The sequence below is a fragment of the Coturnix japonica genome, chromosome 3 (genome assembly GCF_054131305.1).
Source record: "Coturnix japonica strain WE chromosome 3, WE-NBRP24, whole genome shotgun sequence".
Classification (NCBI taxonomy): domain Eukaryota; kingdom Metazoa; phylum Chordata; class Aves; order Galliformes; family Phasianidae; genus Coturnix; species Coturnix japonica.
In genome coordinates this window covers 50,258,276-50,280,095 of record NC_140665.1, presented here as the reverse complement: position 1 = coordinate 50,280,095, position 21,820 = coordinate 50,258,276, and the positions used below count along the sequence as shown (strand labels likewise).

Genomic DNA, 21,820 nt, shown 5'->3' with positions numbered 1-21,820 from the left:
CTCTTCCAGGCTTGGCATCAAAGCTGAATGCTTGGATCCAAGAGCTGATTAACTCTTTCCTCCTACTCTAGTTGCCTCCCACTCATCTGCTCCTCCACAGTCCCTTCCTTATCTGCTTTTGCTGCCAGGTGGTCTGGCATTCACTTATCATGGCCTCAGAGAACTCTGCAGTACAGGGGATTGGAAAAACAAACTAAATTCTCCTCCTGAGCCAGGCAGGTAAGTCCCCAGGTGCTTGTCCTCATTACAGAGATTGCTCTGGGAACTGGATCCAGCTGGCAAAGGTTTCTCATTAGGATGGCAAGGCTGCAGATGTGAAGCTGGAGGGAAAGTACATAGCTGCTGAGTAGAGGTGGCCTTGGGAGGTGAATGATGAGTTTAAGTGTAGAGTTCTGTTAGTTATAGCAGCGATATGCACTTTTAGTGCATTCAGGTTTGCTTGGGTTTGGATTTTCTTTCACTTCCTCTGCTCTAAAGATGTTATAATCTTGAAAGTGTTAATTTTTTTTACTAGTTCTAGCATAGACTTAGGACAGGAAGAAGCCTGTTCAGGGCTGCTGGAGTTTGGATCTTGTAGCATATGTGGGAGTTGTGCTCCAGCTATTTTTCTGTTAGGTATATGAGGAAAGGCAGGGGGAGTGGGAAGAGCTCAGGCTTTGCTTATTTTTTTATGCTGCAAACAGTGTAGCTCTGTAGAGAAAAATGAACTTGAAGTGTTGACCTAGCACGGCAAAGTCATAGGCAACACTTGACAGCATTTTCGCTTAGAAGTATCTCAGATGCATGGGAAGCTGGTCAAGAACAGGAGCTGCTGCAACTGACCTTTTGACTGGAAATAGTAGATGCTAGCAGTATCAAAAAACAGGAGAAACAAATAAGATGCAGGTCAGTTGCAGGAGCTCTCAGAGTCCTGGTGTTTCAGGCCTGTAGAAACTCTGCCTTGTGTAGCAGCAGGCTGCAAGGCTGCCTAAGGAGCTTCCACAAACAGTACTTTATGTGTCTGATTGCAAGCTGTGCAGCACTCACACAACTGTGCAGTATTTACTGGTTGAAACTGTTGGGCCAGCTGGACCACAGTGCACACAGCCATGTGTCTTCCCAGAAGTCAGCAAGATGTGTGTTTGCACATCCCAGCAAGCTCTGCTTGCAAGTAGTTCAGTGGCCTCTTTCTCCTCTGACTCTGTAAATGGAAGGAGATGTGTTCTGTGTAACCCAGCCAAAAATGGCCAGGCTCTGCTCTCTGTATGTTTCCAAGCATCAGTAAGTCTAACGGTTGTGCTTATTTTGTGATAAATGACGATAAGTACTGGCTGAGGAAGCTGTTGCCTGTGAAGACAGTATCTGTGTGTCCACTGACCCCTGTTGTCTCTTACTCTGTACTGATGGCATGTGCCAGACTCTGTGTTGTCTCAGTGCCAGGTGACCGCGGGATCCATCCAGCCGACTGCTTTGTGGTGATGAATTGCCATATTTGCTGCTGGCTGCATATGGCAGGTCAGTATCTCTGCTTGTGGCGGGCCTGCATTGCAGCTATTGCTTTCTGAAGAACATACCTGAGAGGAGGGGATTGAAAATTAAAGTAAGAAAAGACGCCCACACAGGTGAAATAATAATAGGAAAAAAAAAATGAGGGAAGTCTTTTAGTCCTCAGCCCTATGGCGTGGTTCAGCTGAGGGCACAGGAAAGCTGGGCAAACACAGATGAGCAGCCAGGCTTCAAAATTACCCCACCTCACCCATCCCTATTTCCTTCCATTGCAGGGAGTTTAAGATCTCTGTGAAGGAAAATGATTATCGTTGAGTCACACCAATAGCTGCGATGCTGGCTGCCTGCCCCCGCCAGCCTGCTGCACCACTTGTGTGCTAATGTTTGGATTCTAGTGGTGGGAAATGAATGTCAGCCTGTACTCTCTTCATGCACCATTGAGCTGTGCTTATGGTCGCTTTTGGCAGCACCAAATCATCAAACAGATAAAACCATCAGTCTTTTTATTTCCAAACATTAACCTAACTGCTAATAAAGCACAGCTCATGTCATCCTTACGGACTCTGCAGAGCTGAGTCACACCACAGACGGGATCCAAGTGTTGGAAAATGGCTCCTGCTTCTTCCTCGTGCTGCAGCTGGGCCTGCTGTGTGAGCAGGGCCTGTCTGGAGTTCTGCCTCTGGCTTGTAAGCCAGAGCTGCGTGGGGAAGCTGGTGAAGCTGGGCTCTGTCTGCCTAGCACAGCCCCAGCTCAGGTGGGGAAGGCTTTCCAGGCCTCCAGGTGGAGGAAATGGAGCAATCCTCCCTCTCTGTGGACTTTGCCTCCAGTGGCTGGAACATACTTTTCCCCAAACATCTCCCAGCAAAATTGGAGGGGTTTTGTAAATTCATTATGTCACAGAGGAATCTGTTTAATCAGCTGCCTTTCCCCAGAGGTGCTTTGCACTTAATGAGACGCTTGATGGAGGGAATCAAAATTGGTTTATACGAGTTCAGCCTGAGTGCCTCCAGCTGATGTATTACTGAGTGCACTGTAATTTAGAGGGGCAAATGGGGAGGCTGAGCAGTTATCACCCTGTTTGCTAGAGGTCAGCAGCAGGGGTGAAAGGTAAAACCTAGAGCTCTGCATTGTGCCATCCCTTTCCTAGGTGTCATCATGATAAATAGCACAAGTCTCTGTGCCATCAGGAGCCTGCTCCTTGATGCTGGTGCAACATGTTGTGCTCTCTTTTCCCCCAGTGCAGTTTGCAGTAACTCAGCAGGGCACATCCTTGCTTAGCTTAAGTCTAAGGATGTCTCACTAATTGAGAAAGTATCCATATGAGGCATACGGCACGTATGCGGAAAGGGCATCAGGAACCTAGTGAGCTAGATAGTGGGACGCAGGGCTGCAACGTGGAATAGTTCCAACTTTAGGTCCAAAATCCATCACTAAAATCTTCCTCTGTGAAATTAATGTACAATGAGCAATCCTTTGTTTCCTCTGCACGTCCACTTTCTGCAGCTGCCTGTGCTAACCACCAGATGTTGGTCACCTTGTGACCTGCCTTCCTGTGGTGGGCCGGCTCTGTGGCTACCAGGCCTTCATCATTTAGCCCTCTTTTTTTCTTTCCTTTTTCATTTATCTTGAGGAAGGTAAGACTGAATTATCAACAGAAGTGGAATTTCACTCAGACAAATCTGTTTAGTTACCTTTCCGAGCATCCATGATGCATCTTTTCTCTGTATCATTCTGCTTAAAGCTGATGGTTTATTACTCACCTGAGAATAGTTTCTAATTTTGTGTGATTGCTTGTTTCTTGGATGTAGGTATGTAGATTTGGATGCAGTTAAGATATCATTGGTTTGTGTGAACTGCTTAAGATACATACCTTCAAATTAAAAGCATTTTTTTTTCTCACAAAGATGATGCTTAATGGACAAAAAAAGTAGATGTACATTAATCACATCATATTTATTTTATTTTCAACTGTTACAGTTGATGATCTACGTAATGTATCCATTTAAGGTTTTGTAATATAAATACAAGTCTGTGAGGGTGCCTCTTACAATCAGTCTTTAACACATCATCCAGAGATTACTTATGGGCTACTGGTATTTTTCCCACCTTTTTTCTTGTTTTAGTTAAAGTTTAAAATGACTGCAGACAAAAGCACAATTTAGCATGGAATTGATTTTACATCATCTGGTTCCACTTGATATGATATTAAGGTATTGAGAGAATTGCATCGTCATCTCTTGCTGTGAAGCTGCATTACATTCTGCAGCCCTGGCTCGCTTAATAATGCTTCAGTAACACATGCTTAATTGCTCAGCAAATGACACAACATGTGAAGAAATAGTACCTAACGCATGATTTATATCTCTTCAAGCAAAGACAATAAGAACTGGATCATCTGCCTTCTTTATTCTTATGGGAGCACAGAAGGATCTGAAAACTGTAGTCAAGTCAGAAGCTGAGCTCACACGGAAGATACACCTTTTATTAAAGGTATGTCTGCTCTATCAGTCAAGCTCAAGCCTGAACCTCTTCTTAAAACTAAACACATGCACAGTGTATTAACATATGCATATTGTGGAGAAGAGGTTCCTTCCCTGTAGCTCTGAAGTTATATAGACTGGGTGCTGATGTGATTACCAGAGACCAATGTGCCTACTGTATGTTCTCTACAGGGAACAGGTGTATGCAGCTGAGTAAAAGCAGTATGTGATTTCAGTGGGGTACAGTGGGTCTTATAGGGGAAGAGGGAAGGAGGGGCTGGATAGAGAGAAAAAGAGTTTTTACAGACAAGGTTTCCCACTTTGAGTCTACCTAGAGTGGAGAACCTTGCCAACACAAGCATTGGTTCATAGATGTATAGCAAGTGGTTAGAACTGATGCAGAGCAGAGTGTACTAATATATATATTATATATATATATATATATATATATATATATTATATATATATATATATATATATATATATATATATAATATATATATAATAGCTGTGTCTTCCACAGCACAAAGACCACCTCCAGTCCAAGCTCAAACTTTGGCATATCATACTTTGAGTCTTTCCAAATGCAGAATGAATTAAAGATGGACTACTGCAAAGATATATATATATCTTTGGTTGTGTGGCTCTTTATAATTACTTCTCCTTATGTCTTGCTCTCTGCTTTGAAGGACAAAGAGTAGAGATAATCTGGTACAGACTGCTGTAGAGAGGGTAGAACGAGTTCAGTCCCCTTGTTCTCCCCCCAGAAGAGCTGAAATGCAGTAACCTGACCTCCAACATCTTCCCTGATTACATCTGTCATTCTTAGAATTAATTCAGATTGCATGGTGTTTTTTTTCTTTCCACTGTAATTCCACTGCATCCATTCCTCTTGCCTTTTCCTCGTAGCAATTGATACAAAATAAATAAATGGCCTAACACATGGTTTTTACAGAAGAAAACTAAGAGAGAGATGGGTTGGAAACAGGACAGTAAGCAAAATAGGCTGCCAAGTATGCCCCACACATTTCACTCGATCAAGGCTTTAATGATGTTGTATGTTAGTGTTTTGCATATGTGGTACGTTGATTTGCCATATCTTTTGGGTTTATTTAATTGCTTTTCTTTCTGGGCCATTTTTCCTAGTCTCCTTTATTTCTCAACTTTTTCTTTTGTTGGAATAAAATCAATAAGCACATTCTGTAGGCCAAACTGAAATATCATGAGATTGCATGAAATGCTATCCCTAGAAGGCAATCCTTGGAAAGTGTTCAGGCAGTGGTAGCCTAGTTCAACCAATGGTACAGTCAATCTGCCTGTAAGATGAGCCTAAGTTCATTCATAAGTTCAGACTTTGTGTGCTACCTACACAGCTTTTATGTCCAGCATGGCTGCAGTCTATGCTCTGAAAAGTGTATGAAGAGAAAGTCCAAGGTCTCTCCTAGGTGATGTGGATGAGTCATGCATGAGCAGACTGCAGTCTGTGCCACTAGCACATTCAGTAAGCCCTGCATTTCATTTGTAGGGTGTTGCTGGCCCAAAGCAGAGAACCTTCATGATACACAGAGGAGCTAAAAGTTGATAGCACAGAAGGGAGCCTGGTGTAGTGGATGCCAGAACTTGCAGTGCTCTTCACCTCCCAGTGCTTTTGAGCACTTAAAAAGGCTTGAAAACCTCTCCAGGTTCCTTGCCTTAGAGTAGAACAGTCTCAGAATCCCATGGAGAATCCTTAATGTTGCTGGTTTTGTTGATTCATTTGCCTGGATTCTAAATGTTAACAGTTCTAAATTATCAAACTGTATGCTAACGAGGAAGCGGTGTCGTGAGTCTCTTGCTTCGTGTGATTCAAGTGCACGACTCCTTTGTACTTAGATTTCTATGGGAAGCAAAAGCAGAGAATCTTTTGCTTACGAAATGGTGGAAAAGCAGAGAAATTAAGAACCATGAGGAAATGTCTGGGAACTTCTGGCAGCACAGTCCAGGAAGGAAAGCATGGGGTGTTATGCTATTTTTGTGTACGGTCATCTGTTGTACGAGCTACAAACCCTGCGGACTTTAATGATGTCTCCTTTGAATTCTGAAATCCTGTAACTAATCTGAGTCGTTTGCACAGCTGAACAGACTCAAGGTCTCTTAAGTAAATTGGAAATACCTCTAACTCTGCAGGAAATTAGAGGCAACCAGGTAGTCCCATAGCAGAGGAAGAAATAAAGAAAGGAGCTATAAAACCTCTGGTCTCTGGGAAAGCTCTGGGTGAAGATGACTTTGTAATAGAATTTTCAAAACTCCTTCAGTCTTACTTGGCTCCTGTCGTATGGAAAAATGTTCAAAAGGCCAAAGAGAAAGGGTTCCATTTCAGCATTAATTGTAGCGTTGGGTTTTCTTAACCCTCTTTCCTAGGAAATAACTCATTGATGCACCATTTGCAGTAATTAAATTACAGGCCAATTCTTTTGACTAATGTGACTCAGAAGACAGGTTAAAATAGCGTCTAGAAAGATTCTAAACAGCATACCTATGGACAAGAATTTAGCATATGCCTTGAGGTTCACATTAATCAGAAAGCTGCTCAGAGTCTGTGGCCTGTTATTATCATTTGCTATTTTTAAAATCCTCTGAAGTAATCAGAAAATCAACCAGCTCAACAGCCCTAAAGAGAAGCTGCTTCCCACCCACCAGCAGCGGCTGACTTCACTGTTGACATAAAAACCATGAAGATCTCACTCTACTATTCTGCCATGTAATTGTATCCTTAATTTTGGCCTTGTTGAAAGTCTGCTGGAAAACTGAGCTCGTGTGTCCTCATTAGAAGCAATTCATATGTAAATCACGGATGATTATTATTATTTTTATTTTTTTTAAGCTCGAAGAAAGAAAACCTCCCTGACTCAAACATTCTGCAGGCTCTTGCTCCTCTTGTGGTTCCTGTGTGGCTGTGACTCTTGGCAAATCTGATGCAGTGTGAGGGTTGCTGGCCACACTTTTGGCTGCTCTTGCCTGAGCTGCTGGAGAAAGCATCTGTCAAGAGACATTACCTTTTGCTGACCTTGGCTCAGTCACTGCAAGGACATGAGCTGAACTATGCTATCTTCTATGCTCGTATGCCTGGCAAATGCCCATGGAAGGTGCTTCTCTCTCTTGAGTCAATAGTAGCCATCTGGTACTATCAGCTTTTCTGCATATAAGAAGGCTCTTTTTTTCTTTTTTGCTCTTTTACATGCAAAAATAAGCTGAAGTGGCAGCTTAGCAGTAGTGGAATGACATCTTAGTGTTAAAATAGAGTAACTTTGAAAATGCATTAAATAAGCAACAGTTGGATGAGATCTCTGGACAATAAAATTGATAAAGAAGCATACGAGGTAACAGCCCAGTGCTTGTGTGACAGTATGACTGATAAAACTCAGGCACCTGTTTCTTCTGAGTATTTCTGGATCTGGAAATAGAAGTTATTGGTAGTACTGAAGGTGCTGATAGCAATTCAAAGGTGTAAAAGAATGTCAAGCCCTGGTTGTGATTTCTGTGCTTTTCTGATGGATGAGCTGAGTCCACTCACACTCTTAACTGATCCTGAAAAGCAACATGGCTGAGGTATTTGTCTCTCAGAAAGGTGAGGGTGGGTCTCTGTTGCTCAGAAGTGGATTTCAAACTATTGCTGAACGTGTTCAGAGATTCCCTATTGGTGCCATCTTACTATAGACATAAAAATACAGATGAGTGGAAGTAGGTTACAGAGGATGGAATTCAGATCGATTGAAAATTGTTTGTCAAAACCTTTTGATTTTTGTTGAATAAATAATCCTACATGGAAAAGTGGAAGGGAAAAAAGCAATAAATAAATAAATAAAAATCCCAAGGTAATATGTGAGGCAGGTAATTGTTTATTGTTCGTGAATTGTCCAGTTCATTGCAACAAGAAATTATAGCTGCTTGAAATCCAACCTTGTGCCCAGAAAATGTGTAAAAGCACAGCTGGTCCCGTCTGGACTGGAAATCTTTAAGACTAATGGCAAGGACTTTATTTTGAGAGAGTATTTAGCTTCAAAAATGAATAGGGGCTGCATGTTCCAAATGTCACCTGTCAATTTAACAAATGGCAACTATATACACATCTTAATGCCAGATTGCCGTTTCATTAGGCTCATTGTGGCTTATCTATAGCAACTGGCATTCTAGCAGCAGCAGCAGAAATACGGGAGGATGGAGGATCCTGATCACTGCTGTTTTTCAGCTACATGGTGCATACTGCTTTTGGAATACAGGAAGAGAGAAAAAGGACACAATATGGAAAAAGTGCCCAGCAAGATGGGGAAGGAGGCACATTCTTCAGCACAGCAGTGCTGCACTTGGTCTAACGCCCTGTAAAGATAGGCTGAGAGGTAATGGCCTCATATTGTGCTAGGGGAGGTTCATGCTGGTTATTAGGAAACGTTTCTTCCTGGAAAGAGAGATGAGGCATTGGCACAAACTGCCCGGGGAGGTGGTGCAGTCACCACCTATGGAGATGTTCTAGAGGCATGTGGATGTGGCTATGAGGGAAATGGTTAGTGGGCATGGTGGGGATGGGCCGATGGTTGGACTAGATGATCTTAGTGATCTTTTCCAACCTGAATAGTTCTGTAATATACTTGACCCAGCTTCAACCCATTACAAATCTATTCCCAAACTGCCCTCTGCTGTGCAGAACAGCAGCTCCACAAGAACTGTGCAAACCCATAGTTAAAAGTCCCCAAGCTGCAGCTGCCCACGCCAAAGCTGCCAGATCTTCTCAGTGGTGGAAATGCCACTCAGGTGTCCCACAGTGTAAGTAATCAAGATTTTGCTGCAATCACTGCAGCTGTGAGCTTTCAGCCCACCCTGTTGTTAGTGGCAGCTCAGACATCCTGACGGAGCTCCCTGACAGGATAAACAGATTTCAGTATTAAAAAGTGCACTTGCCAGGTACTGTTCTGAGTGATTCATTCAGACCGCTGCTGCCAGTGTAAGTGCTGCACAACATGTCTGGAAATATGTTGCAGAGAGGATGAGAAAATGGATTTCTTAGAAAAAAACTTATTTGCTATCTGCAGGGTCAAGGTTAGTAGTAACAGACTGGTCACTGCACAAGTGGAGGGTTTCCTAGCTGAGTAACTGAGCTTAGGGCTGAGGCCAGTGCTGGGAAGGCAGCTAGGTAACTTTGTTTCCCAGCTAAACCCACTTCATTTGCTTGCACTGCAGCATTCATTGGGGCTTTGCTCAGGGATTTGGACATGGAAAACACAAATAACTGTTCCCCTGTTACACAGCGCTCCAGCAGGAAGCTGCTTCTCACCAGGAGTCCCCCTGTTCCAGTGATCGCAGGCACAGTGATACAGCTGCAGTGTGGACACTCCATCCCCTGACAGCTCTGCATGCTGTGGCCAGGCCAATCTGGTATACCATAGAATCACAGAATGGCTTGGGTTGGAAGAGACCTTAAAGATCATCCAGTTCCAACCTTCCAGCCATGCAGATACATACAGGTTTATATGTCCATGTTCTTACTTTCATTTTACTTTCTTTCATTGGGTGTGTGAAAAAACTGGTAAGCCACTGAGGTCAGTGTCCTTGCAGCCAGATGCTTCAATGCATGCTTGTTTTTTCCAGCTGTATCATGTGGCTTAATAAAAGGTGTTGCCTCTCCTTACAAATCTTGTTTCCCCTACCAGTGTGGCTGCACCAATCACACATCACTGCAGCTTTAATGGCTACATCTCAGACTTTAAGAGGAGAAAGTCAGAATCAAAGTTGTGTCAGTTTTTATTGCACTGCTTCCTTTTATGCAGAGAAAGCTCTGAAGATTACAGAAGTGCCCCAACAAACCTTCTACCGTATGCAAGTGTGAAATCCTGACACCAAAAAAATCAGTGACTGAATAATCCTTCCCATCGGCACCGGGATCTGAATCATTTCATCATTTCAGAAATGGCCCCAGCACCTCGAGCAGCCCACACAAGCATGAGCTGAGGTTGGCAAGGGTAAGCACGGCTCAGCTCACGGTGCTGCTCCTCAGCCAGAAAGTGCTGCAGAACCCGAGCTGCTGCTCTTGTTCCTCAGCTGAACTGACAGGGAAGGGCAGAGTTAATTACACCGTGCCACGCATTTAGATCTACAGAGCCCCTCATTTCATGTGTTATCTTCCTATTTTAATCGCTTAGATTTCTAGAAAACAAAGTAAGGCACCATGTAAAACATCACTATGGAAACATCACAGGCTCACTCGCACTTGACTGCCAAGCGACTACCTAACTGAAGTTTTACATCCTCTTGGATCACTGCTGGCCATCTGCTCTCCTTCAAACTTCTCCGAGTTCTTTATATCCCTGAAAAGTTCATTTTTAGAAAGGAGAGAGGAGGAGAAAGAAAGGGGAGAATCCAGCATTCTTGGCTATCACGGAGCTATTGTGAAAAGGGAAGATAAAGTGGCTTTGGGGCAGCCCCTTAAAAAGACAAAGCTCTGCTTTCTGTGAAGGAATTCTGTAGAAAACACCCCACTTTCAGATGCACTTCCATGATAAGGGTATCTATTGGCAGCCACAAGGCACAACAAATAAACAGCTGCTTCTAGTACTCTGGCACTAATCGTCTTCCTCTCTTTCCCTCCTTTAGCGTCAAATTTATTTTCTCCTAAAATGTAACAGTTTCTGCCTACACTGGAGCTGCTGGCTGCAGGCTCCCCGGTCTCTCTCCAAACAAAACACAGCAATGGATTTCCTGCCAAGCGCTGGAGAAGTTTGAAGACTTCAGTTGTTAAAAACACAACCTTTTTATCAGTGCCCCCAGCCCGCCAAAGGTAATAATGGGCCGCGGCGCATTTCCATTAACGCACAGGACCCACAGACATTTCGAACGTCTAATGGAGAAACTCCATAAAAGCACATATTGAGAAATAAATTAATTAAATTAAACTGTCATGTGAAGATATCGCTTAATTTTACAGAGCGGAAGGCGCTCTTAATGGGAATGGAATGGATCAGTGAGCATTTCAAAACCCAAAGCTATAATTTAAAATCAGCCTCTCTTCCAGCGTGCGAGTCACAAGACGTGTTTATTATAGCCTTGCTTTGTCAATTGTTATTGGTTTAGCAGAGACAAAGCCGCGTTGCTTTGCTTCCTTGCCCTCCTGGCTGGGTCAATATTTGTTGATGTCAGACTATTGACAAGCAAACCCAACGCTGAAACAGAATCGTGCACGTCTTGGATGAACTGGCAAAAGTGCAGTCCAAGGTAAACATAATGCTGAAGCCTATGTAAGTTATTTATCAGGTAGCAAGGGAAAAAATGTGAAGCATTTCAGCTTCTTTAAATAAACCAGTCGGATCTATTTACTGCTGTTCTTGAAGCCTGCTATGTGGCAGCAGACACCAATTGATAGAAGTAAAATAAATAAGTGAAAATGAATGCCATCATTTGTAAGCTGCTGCTCTGAGCTTTCCAGGTGGCAGTAATGAGGCAGGTCGTTGCACCTGACAGTTTTTCAGGGCTAGAGCCAAAACCTTCAGTCCCAGCCTCCAGGAAGCAGATAACAGTCCTTCCAGGACGTGTATCAGCAGGGCAACTATTGCTTCCTCCAGTGCTTCTGGGTGATTTGTTGCAAGGTTTTACATGGTAGCAACAGTTATAAACCAAGCCTGTGTTTCTGCAGTCATACGCAACTGTCTCCTTCTCCTTAAATCAGCATTCCAACAAAGGTTTGTTTTTGTGGTTTTTTTTTTTCTTACCTTCTTATTCCTCTGTTTCATAAATTCTCTTTCTTCTAAGCTCATTTTATGCTCTGAGCCGCTCAGGCTGGTGAGCTGATGCACTAATAAATGCCGTGGCCTCCTTCTGCCTTCTTCCTGCCCATGCATTTAGGTTAGCAATGAGACGTTTCTCCAAGCCTGAACTGAGAGCCTCCTGCCCACATGAAGAGCTGCAAGAGCCACTAGTGCTGCAGTGGGAGCCTGGCAGTTTGCAGGTAGAGGAACTGCACTGAGCAGAGGTGAAAGAGGTAAGGGAGTGACTGCACGCATGCCAGCCTCCAATACACCATGCTGTGGTTCTCCTAGGTGACTGCTCTTTGAACTCAACTTGTTTCTTTATTACAAGTACCCATCCACCCGCATTTGTTCTTGCTCATGTAGGTAACAGGCTTTTAAGGAGAATAGACTTGAAGTGTAAATTTTTAGCACTCTGTTCTCTAAACTACTTATTATACTTAGGAAAGCATCCAGATGTGTCTTCCAGTACTACTGCCAATGGTAAACAGAGGCATCTTTTATAACCTCGCTGTAATACATGGAGTTTTAGCTTGCTCTGTGATTTCTCTTCCTTGTATCCTATCTAAGATGCGAATGATTGTCTTTGATAGCTCTTGGCAGAAACTTTATTATTGACGCCTTCAGTCTCCCTCAGCTCTGAGCAGGACTTAAACTATTTTCAGGCAATAGGTTACCCCTGGTTCCTACTAAAAGTATTTCTATTCCACTTGTAAAGACTGCAGAATGAGATGCAGCTTTTACAAGTTTTCTCTTCTCAGCAGTGATCTTTCTGCTCCTTTATGTGGCTCCTACTGTCACAATATGCAAATACCAACAACATTCTTTGAAACAATGCGGTGGGGAAGGAAAGCTTTCTTCATGCTCAGCAGAATGGGTGCTAAGAGACCTGGGCCAAAAACAACACTTAGGCTCCAACTCTTACTGTCCCTGATGTCTGTGACAAGTTCAAAGTCTACAGTCTTCCTTTGATTTGAACTTTAGAGACTTAGCTATATGAAAATGTTAAGACTGCTGTGAGAACTGAATGTATGTATCTGCGCAGATAAAAAGCTGGCTGGTATTGCTGATCAAGTATCACGGCCACGGGTCTGACTGTTTATTTGCAAGCAAAGTCTTTTTCTAAACAGCTCCTCCAGCACGGCTGCCTTTTGTCACATGTCCTTGCAGCCCTGAAGCTAAAAGAATCTGTAATTGAAATCATAACTTCTCTTGCTTATGGAAATGACTTGAGAGCAACATACACAGTACTGCAGAGTAATGGGCGCTGGGTCAGAAGGATGGGACAGGTCACAGATGTAAATTAAAGGGTTTAAGTTAAATGGTTTCCAACCTCTGAAATTGGCTATTACAGTAAAAATGCTTCTTTCCCGTATCACTTTCAAACAGCCCCTACAAACACAAACTATGGATTCTAAGCTATTAGGAGTAATGGTGTCAAGGTAATATTTTTTGTTTTCCTTATGAAAGAAAAACACACAAGAAAAACACACTTCTGAGCATTCTTGTTATATCAAAGAGGTTTAATTGTACCCAATTTCTGTAGTTACGCAATTCTTACCACTGTTTCACACTTAAAAAGAGAGAGAGATTTCTCACATTGCTCAATATCAACTCTTAAGGCACAGTTTCATGCTTAGGATAAGTCCTCACTAAGAGCAATATAATCAAGATTGTACTGGGCTCATATTCTTAATTCATTAGTGGAACTGTAAGGCCCTCTTCTGGATTATAAATTACTGCATGGCCAAGTATAGTACATGGAAAAGATAAAACCAACCAGCACAAGGAAAAAATACAGTATCTAACAGACATTTTATTCATACTATTATCAATTTCACGTTCTTGTTTTCCTACGTATCTGCCCATTTCAGTTACTACAACTTAGTAGCTGGGAATAACTCCAACTTCTTAAAGGATTCTTGACAAAAAAGCATTTCTTATCCCAATATTCATGACAGGTTTCACATCTTCTGCAACTTTGTATGAAAACACTGCTTTCTGAAAAGCCAAATGGTACTTGCTTATGCTCATTAGCAATAGCATATACAAATGGAGACATGCAATTACGCACGTTTCTGTAGTCTGTATCACTTCTAGAACTTGTTTGAAAACCTGGTATATGCCAGAGGGAGTGTTCAAAAAAGAACTGCTACAATATCTGATCTGAAATCCTGAAGGACCATCCTGTGCCTTATATGTCTTTTGATTCAACCTACATACAAGAACTGTGAAGGTCTTACAAATGGAACCTTCCAAGAGAAAAGAGTAATAGCAAACGTTTGCTATTGAAAAGCAAGATGCTTCTCCAGGCAGAGCAGAAGAAAATACGCTAGAATGTGTGTGCAGAATGGCATCATTATAATGGATCCATCTGTCTGTAAACAACACAACCTGGACCATGAATTTTCCTCTCCCTCATGAACAGTCACTTATTCTTCTGCTTGGGAATGTATGATAACAGGAAATCACAGACGTATATAGAGATGCAGCATCTCATTAGTTAAAAAGCTTTACAGAATGTATTTAATATAGTTTTATTTGACTGTAGTACGTTCTCAGAAAGAAACCCACTGAAGAAAACTTCACGCATCGTGTTTTTGTACACCTCTAACTCACGTCACCACAGGACTATTTACGATTGTCCTTCTTCCGTACTTTTGATTTTGGTGCTGCAAAACAGAAACAAAGAAAAAACATCAGAAGTGAATTATAAAACATGAGTGCCGGCATCGTCTTAGGTTACGTTGTGGGATCAAAATAGATCCATTAATGTGAAACTTACCATTGGGATTTTCTTGTCTGTAGAAAGCTTTTAACATCTCCACTGCGTCATTGGCACGATAGCCAGCGATGCACTGTTCAAATTACAATGGTGAGAATCTGAGAATTACACAGTCCGTGCTGCACAATAATGTCTGAAGTAAAGACTAATTGTACTGCCTATTCTGTACTGTACTGTCTATTCTGCTAATTTAACACGTACCTTTAACTACTTGAAGGTCACACAATTTCCTTCCCAGGTTCCTGATATATTTTAAAAATACCACATTGAGGCTCAGTAGAGTAATAATTTCCCTAATAACTTACAAGTTACAAAAATGTAACTTTCCTCTGAACATAGAGAAAAATTAAATATCAAATGCCAGTGTCAGCAAATGAACACGTACAGTTTGGACTCTACAAACTAATTCAGATGGTAGCCTGACACAAGGATGCTTAAGGCGTTAATAGTAGATTGCCAAAGAGTACTGTCCAGTGACCAAAATTCCTTCTGAGCCTTGAGCCTTTAGTGTTTATTTACCATGCTGGATTTTATTACTTTTTACATTCACTAAATTATAAATGTTAAGTGTGGAAAAAACCCTCTAGGAACTCTAGTCAATATTTGGGTATAACACAGGATAATCTCCAACTGTTTATAATGTAATAAATGTAAGGCTATAGTTAATCTCTACATATGCATACGTAGGCATTTAGGTATATAAGTATAATGCCATAAACCATCTAGAATTAGGTATACTGTCCTAGAATTAGGTATACTATACCTCTGTTGAACACTTGTCCAACCTTTATTTCTCTCCAGACACTCTGTTCCAATGCTTTAGTAACCTCACTGTTCAGAAAAGCTTCTCCATGCCTAAATTAAATCTTCTCTGCTACTTTTATAGTCCAGTGTTTATTTTGAGATTTGAGCTATATGAAGTAGATGTAAGGTAACGCACTTCACCTTATATATGTATGGACTGAGAATACAAATATGTCATACAGTCACTTCCAATGGTGCAGCTAAAAAACAATAGCCTATTAAATTGCTGTTAGTTGATATCTGTTATGTGCTTGTACTACATGCAGCTTAAAACAATTTTCCTTCTCTCCCTTTGCAGAATAGTTAGTGTTCTAAGTAGTGCACATCTTTCAGATATATTTATTCCTTACCTTGTACTATGAGTATAATCCCTTCCTTTCCTCTCTGATAGACACTTGTAGATAATTTATGATTGTTATCTGGCTTTCCCTCAGTTTTCTGTAAGGACTTAATTTTTTGTTTTCTTGTTAAGTCAAGTGTACTTGACATCTGCTCATCTTCCACCTGGGTCCCCTTAAACTGATCCATAACGTTCTCAAAGCATAGTAACCAGGCCAGGCACAATATATTAGCTGAAAACAAAGGAAAACATTTTATAGCTTACTTCAAACGGTTCTCCCGTGTCTACGATATCATCAGAGGAGATGCTCAAAACTGAGCCACAACCTCCAAATCGCTCATTTCGACAGCCATACACAACTCGTGGAATTTATGTGAATGAGTTAAGGCAGTAAGTGAAATACAAGCAGGAAGTCAAGTAGCCTGATTCAAGTACTCGTAACATTTTACTAAAATGCACTTGTACTTTTCAAACTAAATTAGTTTGCACTGATATTCCCCCCTCCTAAAACCAAAATCTACTTCTGAATAATCTAAGACGCATCGCTGAAGATGTACATTCAGCGTTTCTCAGAAGATAAGTACAAAACCTAAAACATATAAAGCCATGTAACACTGTTCAAAACCCAACACTGAACTGACATCATCCTATGTTATGTACTAACAGATATTTCTGAAGTGTATTTTTATATCCTTGACAGGCTGAAGGAGCCAGGCCTCCCTGATGGTGTTCAAGGCCAGGTTGGATGTGGCCCTGGGAAGCCTGGTCTAGTATTAAATATGGAGGTTGGTGGCCCTGCCTGTGGGAGTGGAGTTTGAGATTCATGATCCTTGAGGTCCCTTCCAACCCAGTCCATTCTGTGTTCCTTAATCATTGTAGTCACACCATTCCTCTTTCACTCTTTCAGTCTTGTTATTTACCATGCACTAAAAGGAGGATGGTACAGACTTTCAAACAGTAAGATGGTACCCACCTTGGCTTCGCCTGACAGTGTTAAGCCCTTCTCTGTGGGCTCATTCTGAAATGACTAACACTTTTACTTATAATTTCCCAGCATGAATATCATGAAAGGATACTCATCAAGCGCAGGGCAGCCGCACACATGATGCAAGGCTCTACTGTTACGTACAATACCGAGTGTGAAAACACTTCCTCATGATCCTTCTTGTGTTGCTGACACCACTCGAGGACCTGATCAATCGCCACCATTTCTGCATGTCGAGTAGCCTGGGAGACAAAAATAAACATTTTCTTAAAGTTTAGTAAACTACACGGCAAAGGACTTGTGCATCTATCAATATGTGATAAGCTTAATATTGTATTTAAATGTTTTAAAACTCCTACAGAGATCTATATTGCTCGTGCCCACATTAGAAAATAGTGCAGTGCAATAGGAGTGTATCAGCAGTGCTGAAGACCTGACATCAATGCAGTTCCAGTTTAGTTGTATGGTATATGTCCATCAACAGCTGGAGTGCATTATGTATGCTCCAGAAGTGCATCTTCATGTGAAAGGAAGAGTTTGCCATCTCAGAGACATGATCCAAAGCCTGGTTAAGCAGACAAGAAACTGATTTCATGAGTGCACTTTTGATCTGGAGTGCCATCATAATGAACCTACTTAGAATAAAAACATGGATCTGAATTGATAGTTGACATGACTCTTCCAGAGCTACTAGTGAAATGCTGCTGTGAACCACAGAATCATGAAGGTTACCTTGCTGAACAATGTGAGTGCATCAGCTGAAGTCTTGGTGCACATACCTTACAGAAACATCAGACCCAATGCCCTCCTGCACGCTGATCCTGATCCCTCAGAACTACTAAAGCCACTGTAACACATGTGAGTAAGTTGAGGCTATTCTAATTTTGTGCCCTTAAGATCAGGAAAATACATCGATGCCACATTGGCTTTTCAACTCCTGAGCACAAACTGCAAACATAAGCAAGTTACAGCGCAGTGTCCGTACAGACACCAACTAGACCATGTCCCTTCACTCAGCAGGCAGCCATTATCTTTTTCCAAGTAAAGAAAACTAGGGTAGAGATTTCTAAAAAATCATGAAAAATGTGGAAAAACAAAGAGTAAATTTTGATTTACTATTTCTCGTAACAAGTGGGCGCCCAATGAAATTAGCAGGCAGCAAATTTCAAGCAACCAGAAGGAAGTGCTCCTTCACCATGCAAGTAATTGAATTGTGGCACTCGTAGCAACAGGATGCGATGGGAGCCAACAACATAAAAGAGTTCAACAAACGTTTGGACAAATTTGAGGTGGATATTTGCACAGACAGCCATCAGCAGCGATGATCCAGACACAGCCTTGGGCTCTGGAAGTCTCAAAGATGTTCACTTCCAGAAGAGGAAAGGATGTGCAAGGGAAAGGGTTATGCTTTTCTTGATGCTTGAGTTTCTTCCCTAAGCACCTTATAAAGGTCATTCTTAAAGACGAGATGTGGGGGGAAAAAAAGCCTGACCTTACAGGTCTGTCTTAAGGTTTTCTTTTAAATTGAGCTACGACTGGATAGTGTTTTAACGACGTGCTCTGTGTAACACAATGTATGAAGAAAGACAACTTTCATTTTGATTCACCAACTCTGTTGTTGTAAAGTCGAAATGACAAAAGCAAGTAAAAGTAAAAAGAGGAAAACTATTAGAGAGTGGCAGATGGTCTTCCAAGGAAGAATTTATTTTTAGCTGATGTCACCAGGTAAAAAGCCTTGAGTTATTAAAAGAGTCTCCCAAGCAGAGCCAAGTGTTTTTACAGACAAATAAAGATACCATCAGTACCCTGGAAAGCTTCCCTTCTAGAACTCCAACAAGAACTAACAAGTGAGAGCAAAGGGGGCCAGTGCTTATAGTTCTATCTTGTCTTGTGGCTTCATTAGTTTAAAAGTGTGAGCAGTGTTTCAATTCCAGTTATCACATACTGTATGTGCAAGATGCCGTGGGCAGACATGTGCTTCAATGACCCAACAGAAGATAACAAAGATGAGGAGTCTGCATGTATCAACCAATGACGTAAAGGAAAGAACGTTTTAGTGGGAAGCATATGACTGCATCACAAATGTTATAAAAGACACTAATAAAAGTTCATGTTGGGAAGGGTGATGTATATGTAAGGCTGGTCTAAGGCAAGACTGTGAATAAGCAAGCAAATGTGGGAGAGACCAGAGGGAACACAGTGCTGGCACCATAGTGTGAACTTATTGCCAGGCTGCTGAAAACTAATGTCTTACACTGACATTTGTTGCACTGTTGCCCAATGAATACAAGTAATGACACGTCTAATTGTTTTGAACTGCTGATGCCATGCTCCTAAATAAATAATAAAAACCCACAAAAACATCATCCAATATCAACACTATCCAGAAGAATACGATGATCTGGAGTTCTTAAAATTACTCACACAGAATAAGAAGCAGCATCTCAGATGCCTGTGTGTTATGCAATGGATACACAGGGCAGAAACAGTACACAGGGTGACAAGAGACAGACTGAAAATATCCAAAAGCTTTTAGCAACTAAATCTTTTGGACAAGATGAGCAGATTAGGAACAGGATGAAAGAAGGTATAAGGAAGACACTGCCCACACCTAACTGCAGTCCCTTAGAACAGAGGAAGGACTCACACAAGGAGAAAACAGGGAATTCATTTGACGTAAAGCCTAGTGGCCATCTGATTCCTGAGAACAGAAGAACTATAGGGAAGGACTGCAGGCTTACATGAATACAAAAGTAGGCAAAGAGAAATTAGAGTGGGAAGGGAAATACCTGCCCAGAGAAAACCTATCAGCAGTGATGCTCAAAGATCATTTTTCTTGTGTTGTTTTTTTTTTCAGTTGGGAGATGGGCATTAATTGGAGGAATACCTGCATAATATAAGCTGCACAAGCTACCAACATGCAATAAGAGACATCACCAAAATGAACAGGTGAACAAGTCACTCAAGAAGCAGGTGGTCTCAGGCACAGAAGTAGGGAGAAAATAGAACACAAAGTATAACAAAGCAGCATTAAAGACAAAAGCAGCTCCAGAGAAAACGGGCAGACTTTTTTCCAGGGAGAGTGGGAAATACTGCTGCTAACAATCAAGGCTAACAATACTAGAAAGTCCATCTGGAATAAAACATTGTCTGGTTAACTGGATTCATGAAAGCTGAATCAAAGCTGGAATGGATGTACGGGAGAAGAATAAGAATGAATGCAAATACAGAGAGTCTTCTGAGAGGCTTGGGGAAAACAAAAGCCCAAAGAAGGTATGACTTCAAATACATTCAAGCTGTGTAAAACAAAGAACGCTGTCTCAAGCTTAAAGAGGGTAGATTTAAGTTGGATAGAAGGAAAAAGTCTTATACAGTGTGGGTGGTGAGGCACTGGAACAGGTTGCACACAGAGGTGGTGGATGCTCTGTCTCTGGAGATTTTCAAGGTGAGGCTGGATCAGGCCCTGAGCAATCTGATGTAGCTGTGGTGTCCCCTGTTCACTGCAGGGGAGTTGGACTGGACAACCTTTAAAGGTTCCTTCCAGCTCTGAGGATTCTGTGATTCTATGCTGGTAAACAGATTGTAAAGTTTGAACTGGAGGTTCAATGTTTCCATCCACCTAAGGAACGATACTCTGGAGAAGCCCTGCAGTATGAGGTGAGATGAGATCTTTAAGTGGAACTTGACAAATCTATGATGTCTGCTGGAACTGCCTCAATGGTTCAAGAGAGATTTTGTTTTTCTCCAGGTTTGTTGCTAAATAATGCCAGCAGAAAATGGAAAACACCCACCTTTCATAGAATTACTCAGGTTGGAAAAGACCTCAAGGATCATCAAGTCCAACCACATCCTAACCATGGTACTTTAACAACCCTCTGCTAAATCATATCCCTGAGCACCACATCCAGTAAGTGCCTCCTTCAAACTCACATTTTCTTTTAGCCTATATGGAATAAATAACTGTATGATAAGAAATCTGGAAGCACTGAGTATCCAGCGTTTCTAATCACTGTGGTACAAATATTTATGATACCGAGCCTCAAAAGAGTTGAACTATAAGCTGAATAGAGACACAGAAATGGCCTTAGATTAGATGCATCAGATACAAATTACAGCCAGATCCTTCACTCAGATCCACTTAAACAGATCTTAAAAGATCCCTGTTGACTTTAATGGGTCTTTTAGCACATGTAAAACCTAAGATTAGGGCTAAAATTGCAAGCATCAGTTCTAAAAGTCAAAGGTAGTCATTTGTAGAAGTAATAACTTTGCCAAAGTAATGAGTTCAGAAAACAAGATGCGGGGTTTTGTTATCCTGTTTCCTAAGGCCTTGTCTTCTCCCTCATCTTCCAAACTGAGATTTTCATTCATTTACGGGTTCTCTCTGTTTGTGTGGAGGTGTTTCTAGAATCACAGAATGACCCAGGTTGGAAGGGACCTCAAGGATCATGTAGTTCCAACCCCCCTGCCTGGTAGGGCCACCAAACATACACCTTTACTAGATCAGGTTGCCCAGGGCCCCGTCCAACCTGGCCTTGAACACCTCCAAGGACGGGGCATCCACAACCTCCCTGGGCAGCCTGTTCCAGGGCCGAACCACTCTCCTAGTGAAGAAGTGTTTAGATGGAAGAGGATCAAGTGATTGTATGACTCAATGAGCACGGCCCGGCAGACCCGGCAGCCGCCTGTCCCCTAGTGCCCGCCAAGCTTCCCAGTCCCGCTGGCAGCTCGTCTAACCGCGATCCCGTCGCAGAATCCCGGTGCCGTCAGCCCTTCCCGGCTTCGCTCCCCGACCCCGCCGAGCACGCAGCCCGCGGCGCCGGCCACACTCACATTCTTGGTCTCGTTCACCTCGTTCCTTCCCTTCCCGATCGCCTCTCCGTCGTACACCAGCAGGCAGCCGACGGGCACCTCCCCTGCTTCCAGCGCCTCCTGAGCCTGCGGGCGGACACGGCGCGGGGCAGCGTTAGTGCGGGGCCGCGGGACGGCTCCGCCCCACCGCGCTGCCGTCCCGTCCCCCCGCCCGCTCTGACCATGTTGAAGGCCCGCTCCATCCACGCCTCCTGCTCCTCCATGGCGGCCCGGCGGAACGCGGCGCTGTTTCCGGGGGGCCGAGCGGGGAGGCACCGCGGGCGGGGCCGCCGAGGGCTCCGCCGGGGGCCGCTGCCG

General features: G+C 42.6%; 1 protein-coding gene and 2 long non-coding RNA genes across 3 annotated transcripts; 2 read left to right on the top strand and 1 right to left on the bottom strand.

Annotated features, from left to right (window-relative positions):
• Positions 1-768: 768 nt before the first annotated feature.
• On the top strand, positions 769-1,880 carry LOC107311622 (uncharacterized). Its single transcript, XR_014944805.1, has 3 exons — positions 769-885; positions 1,397-1,494; positions 1,761-1,880. It is a non-coding gene; the product is annotated as an uncharacterized LOC107311622 (long non-coding RNA).
• A 1,960-nt stretch (positions 1,881-3,840) lies between these two features.
• On the top strand, positions 3,841-10,888 carry LOC146761396 (uncharacterized). Its single transcript, XR_014944803.1, has 2 exons — positions 3,841-3,975; positions 10,590-10,888. It is a non-coding gene; the product is annotated as an uncharacterized LOC146761396 (long non-coding RNA).
• A 2,351-nt stretch (positions 10,889-13,239) lies between these two features.
• Positions 13,240-21,817, bottom strand: ADAT2 (adenosine deaminase tRNA specific 2). Its single transcript, XM_015858281.2, has 6 exons — positions 21,685-21,817; positions 21,485-21,589; positions 16,743-16,893; positions 15,931-16,037; positions 14,523-14,595; positions 13,240-14,409 (listed from the first exon to the last, which is right to left on the bottom strand). Exons 1-6 carry the CDS (start codon positions 21,724-21,726, stop codon positions 14,369-14,371), a joined length of 519 nt encoding a protein of 172 aa, XP_015713767.1. The 5' UTR covers positions 21,727-21,817; the 3' UTR covers positions 13,240-14,368.
• Between the last annotated feature and the right edge of the window lie 3 nt (positions 21,818-21,820).

What these genes read in the sequence shown, in the direction of transcription:
- ADAT2 (XM_015858281.2), bottom strand. Translation starts at nt 21,726, where the DNA reads ATGGAGGAGCAGGAGGCGTGGATGGAGCGGGCCTTCAACATG. An exon ending in TGGAGCGGGCCTTCAACATG is followed by an intron (nt 21,590 to 21,684) that starts GTCAGAGCGGGC and finishes GTCCGCCCGCAG; the next exon opens with GCTCAGGAGGCGCTGGAAGC. An exon ending in CAGACAAGAAAATCCCAATG is followed by an intron (nt 14,410 to 14,522) that starts GTAAGTTTCACA and finishes TCTGTTTTGCAG; the next exon opens with CACCAAAATCAAAAGTACGG.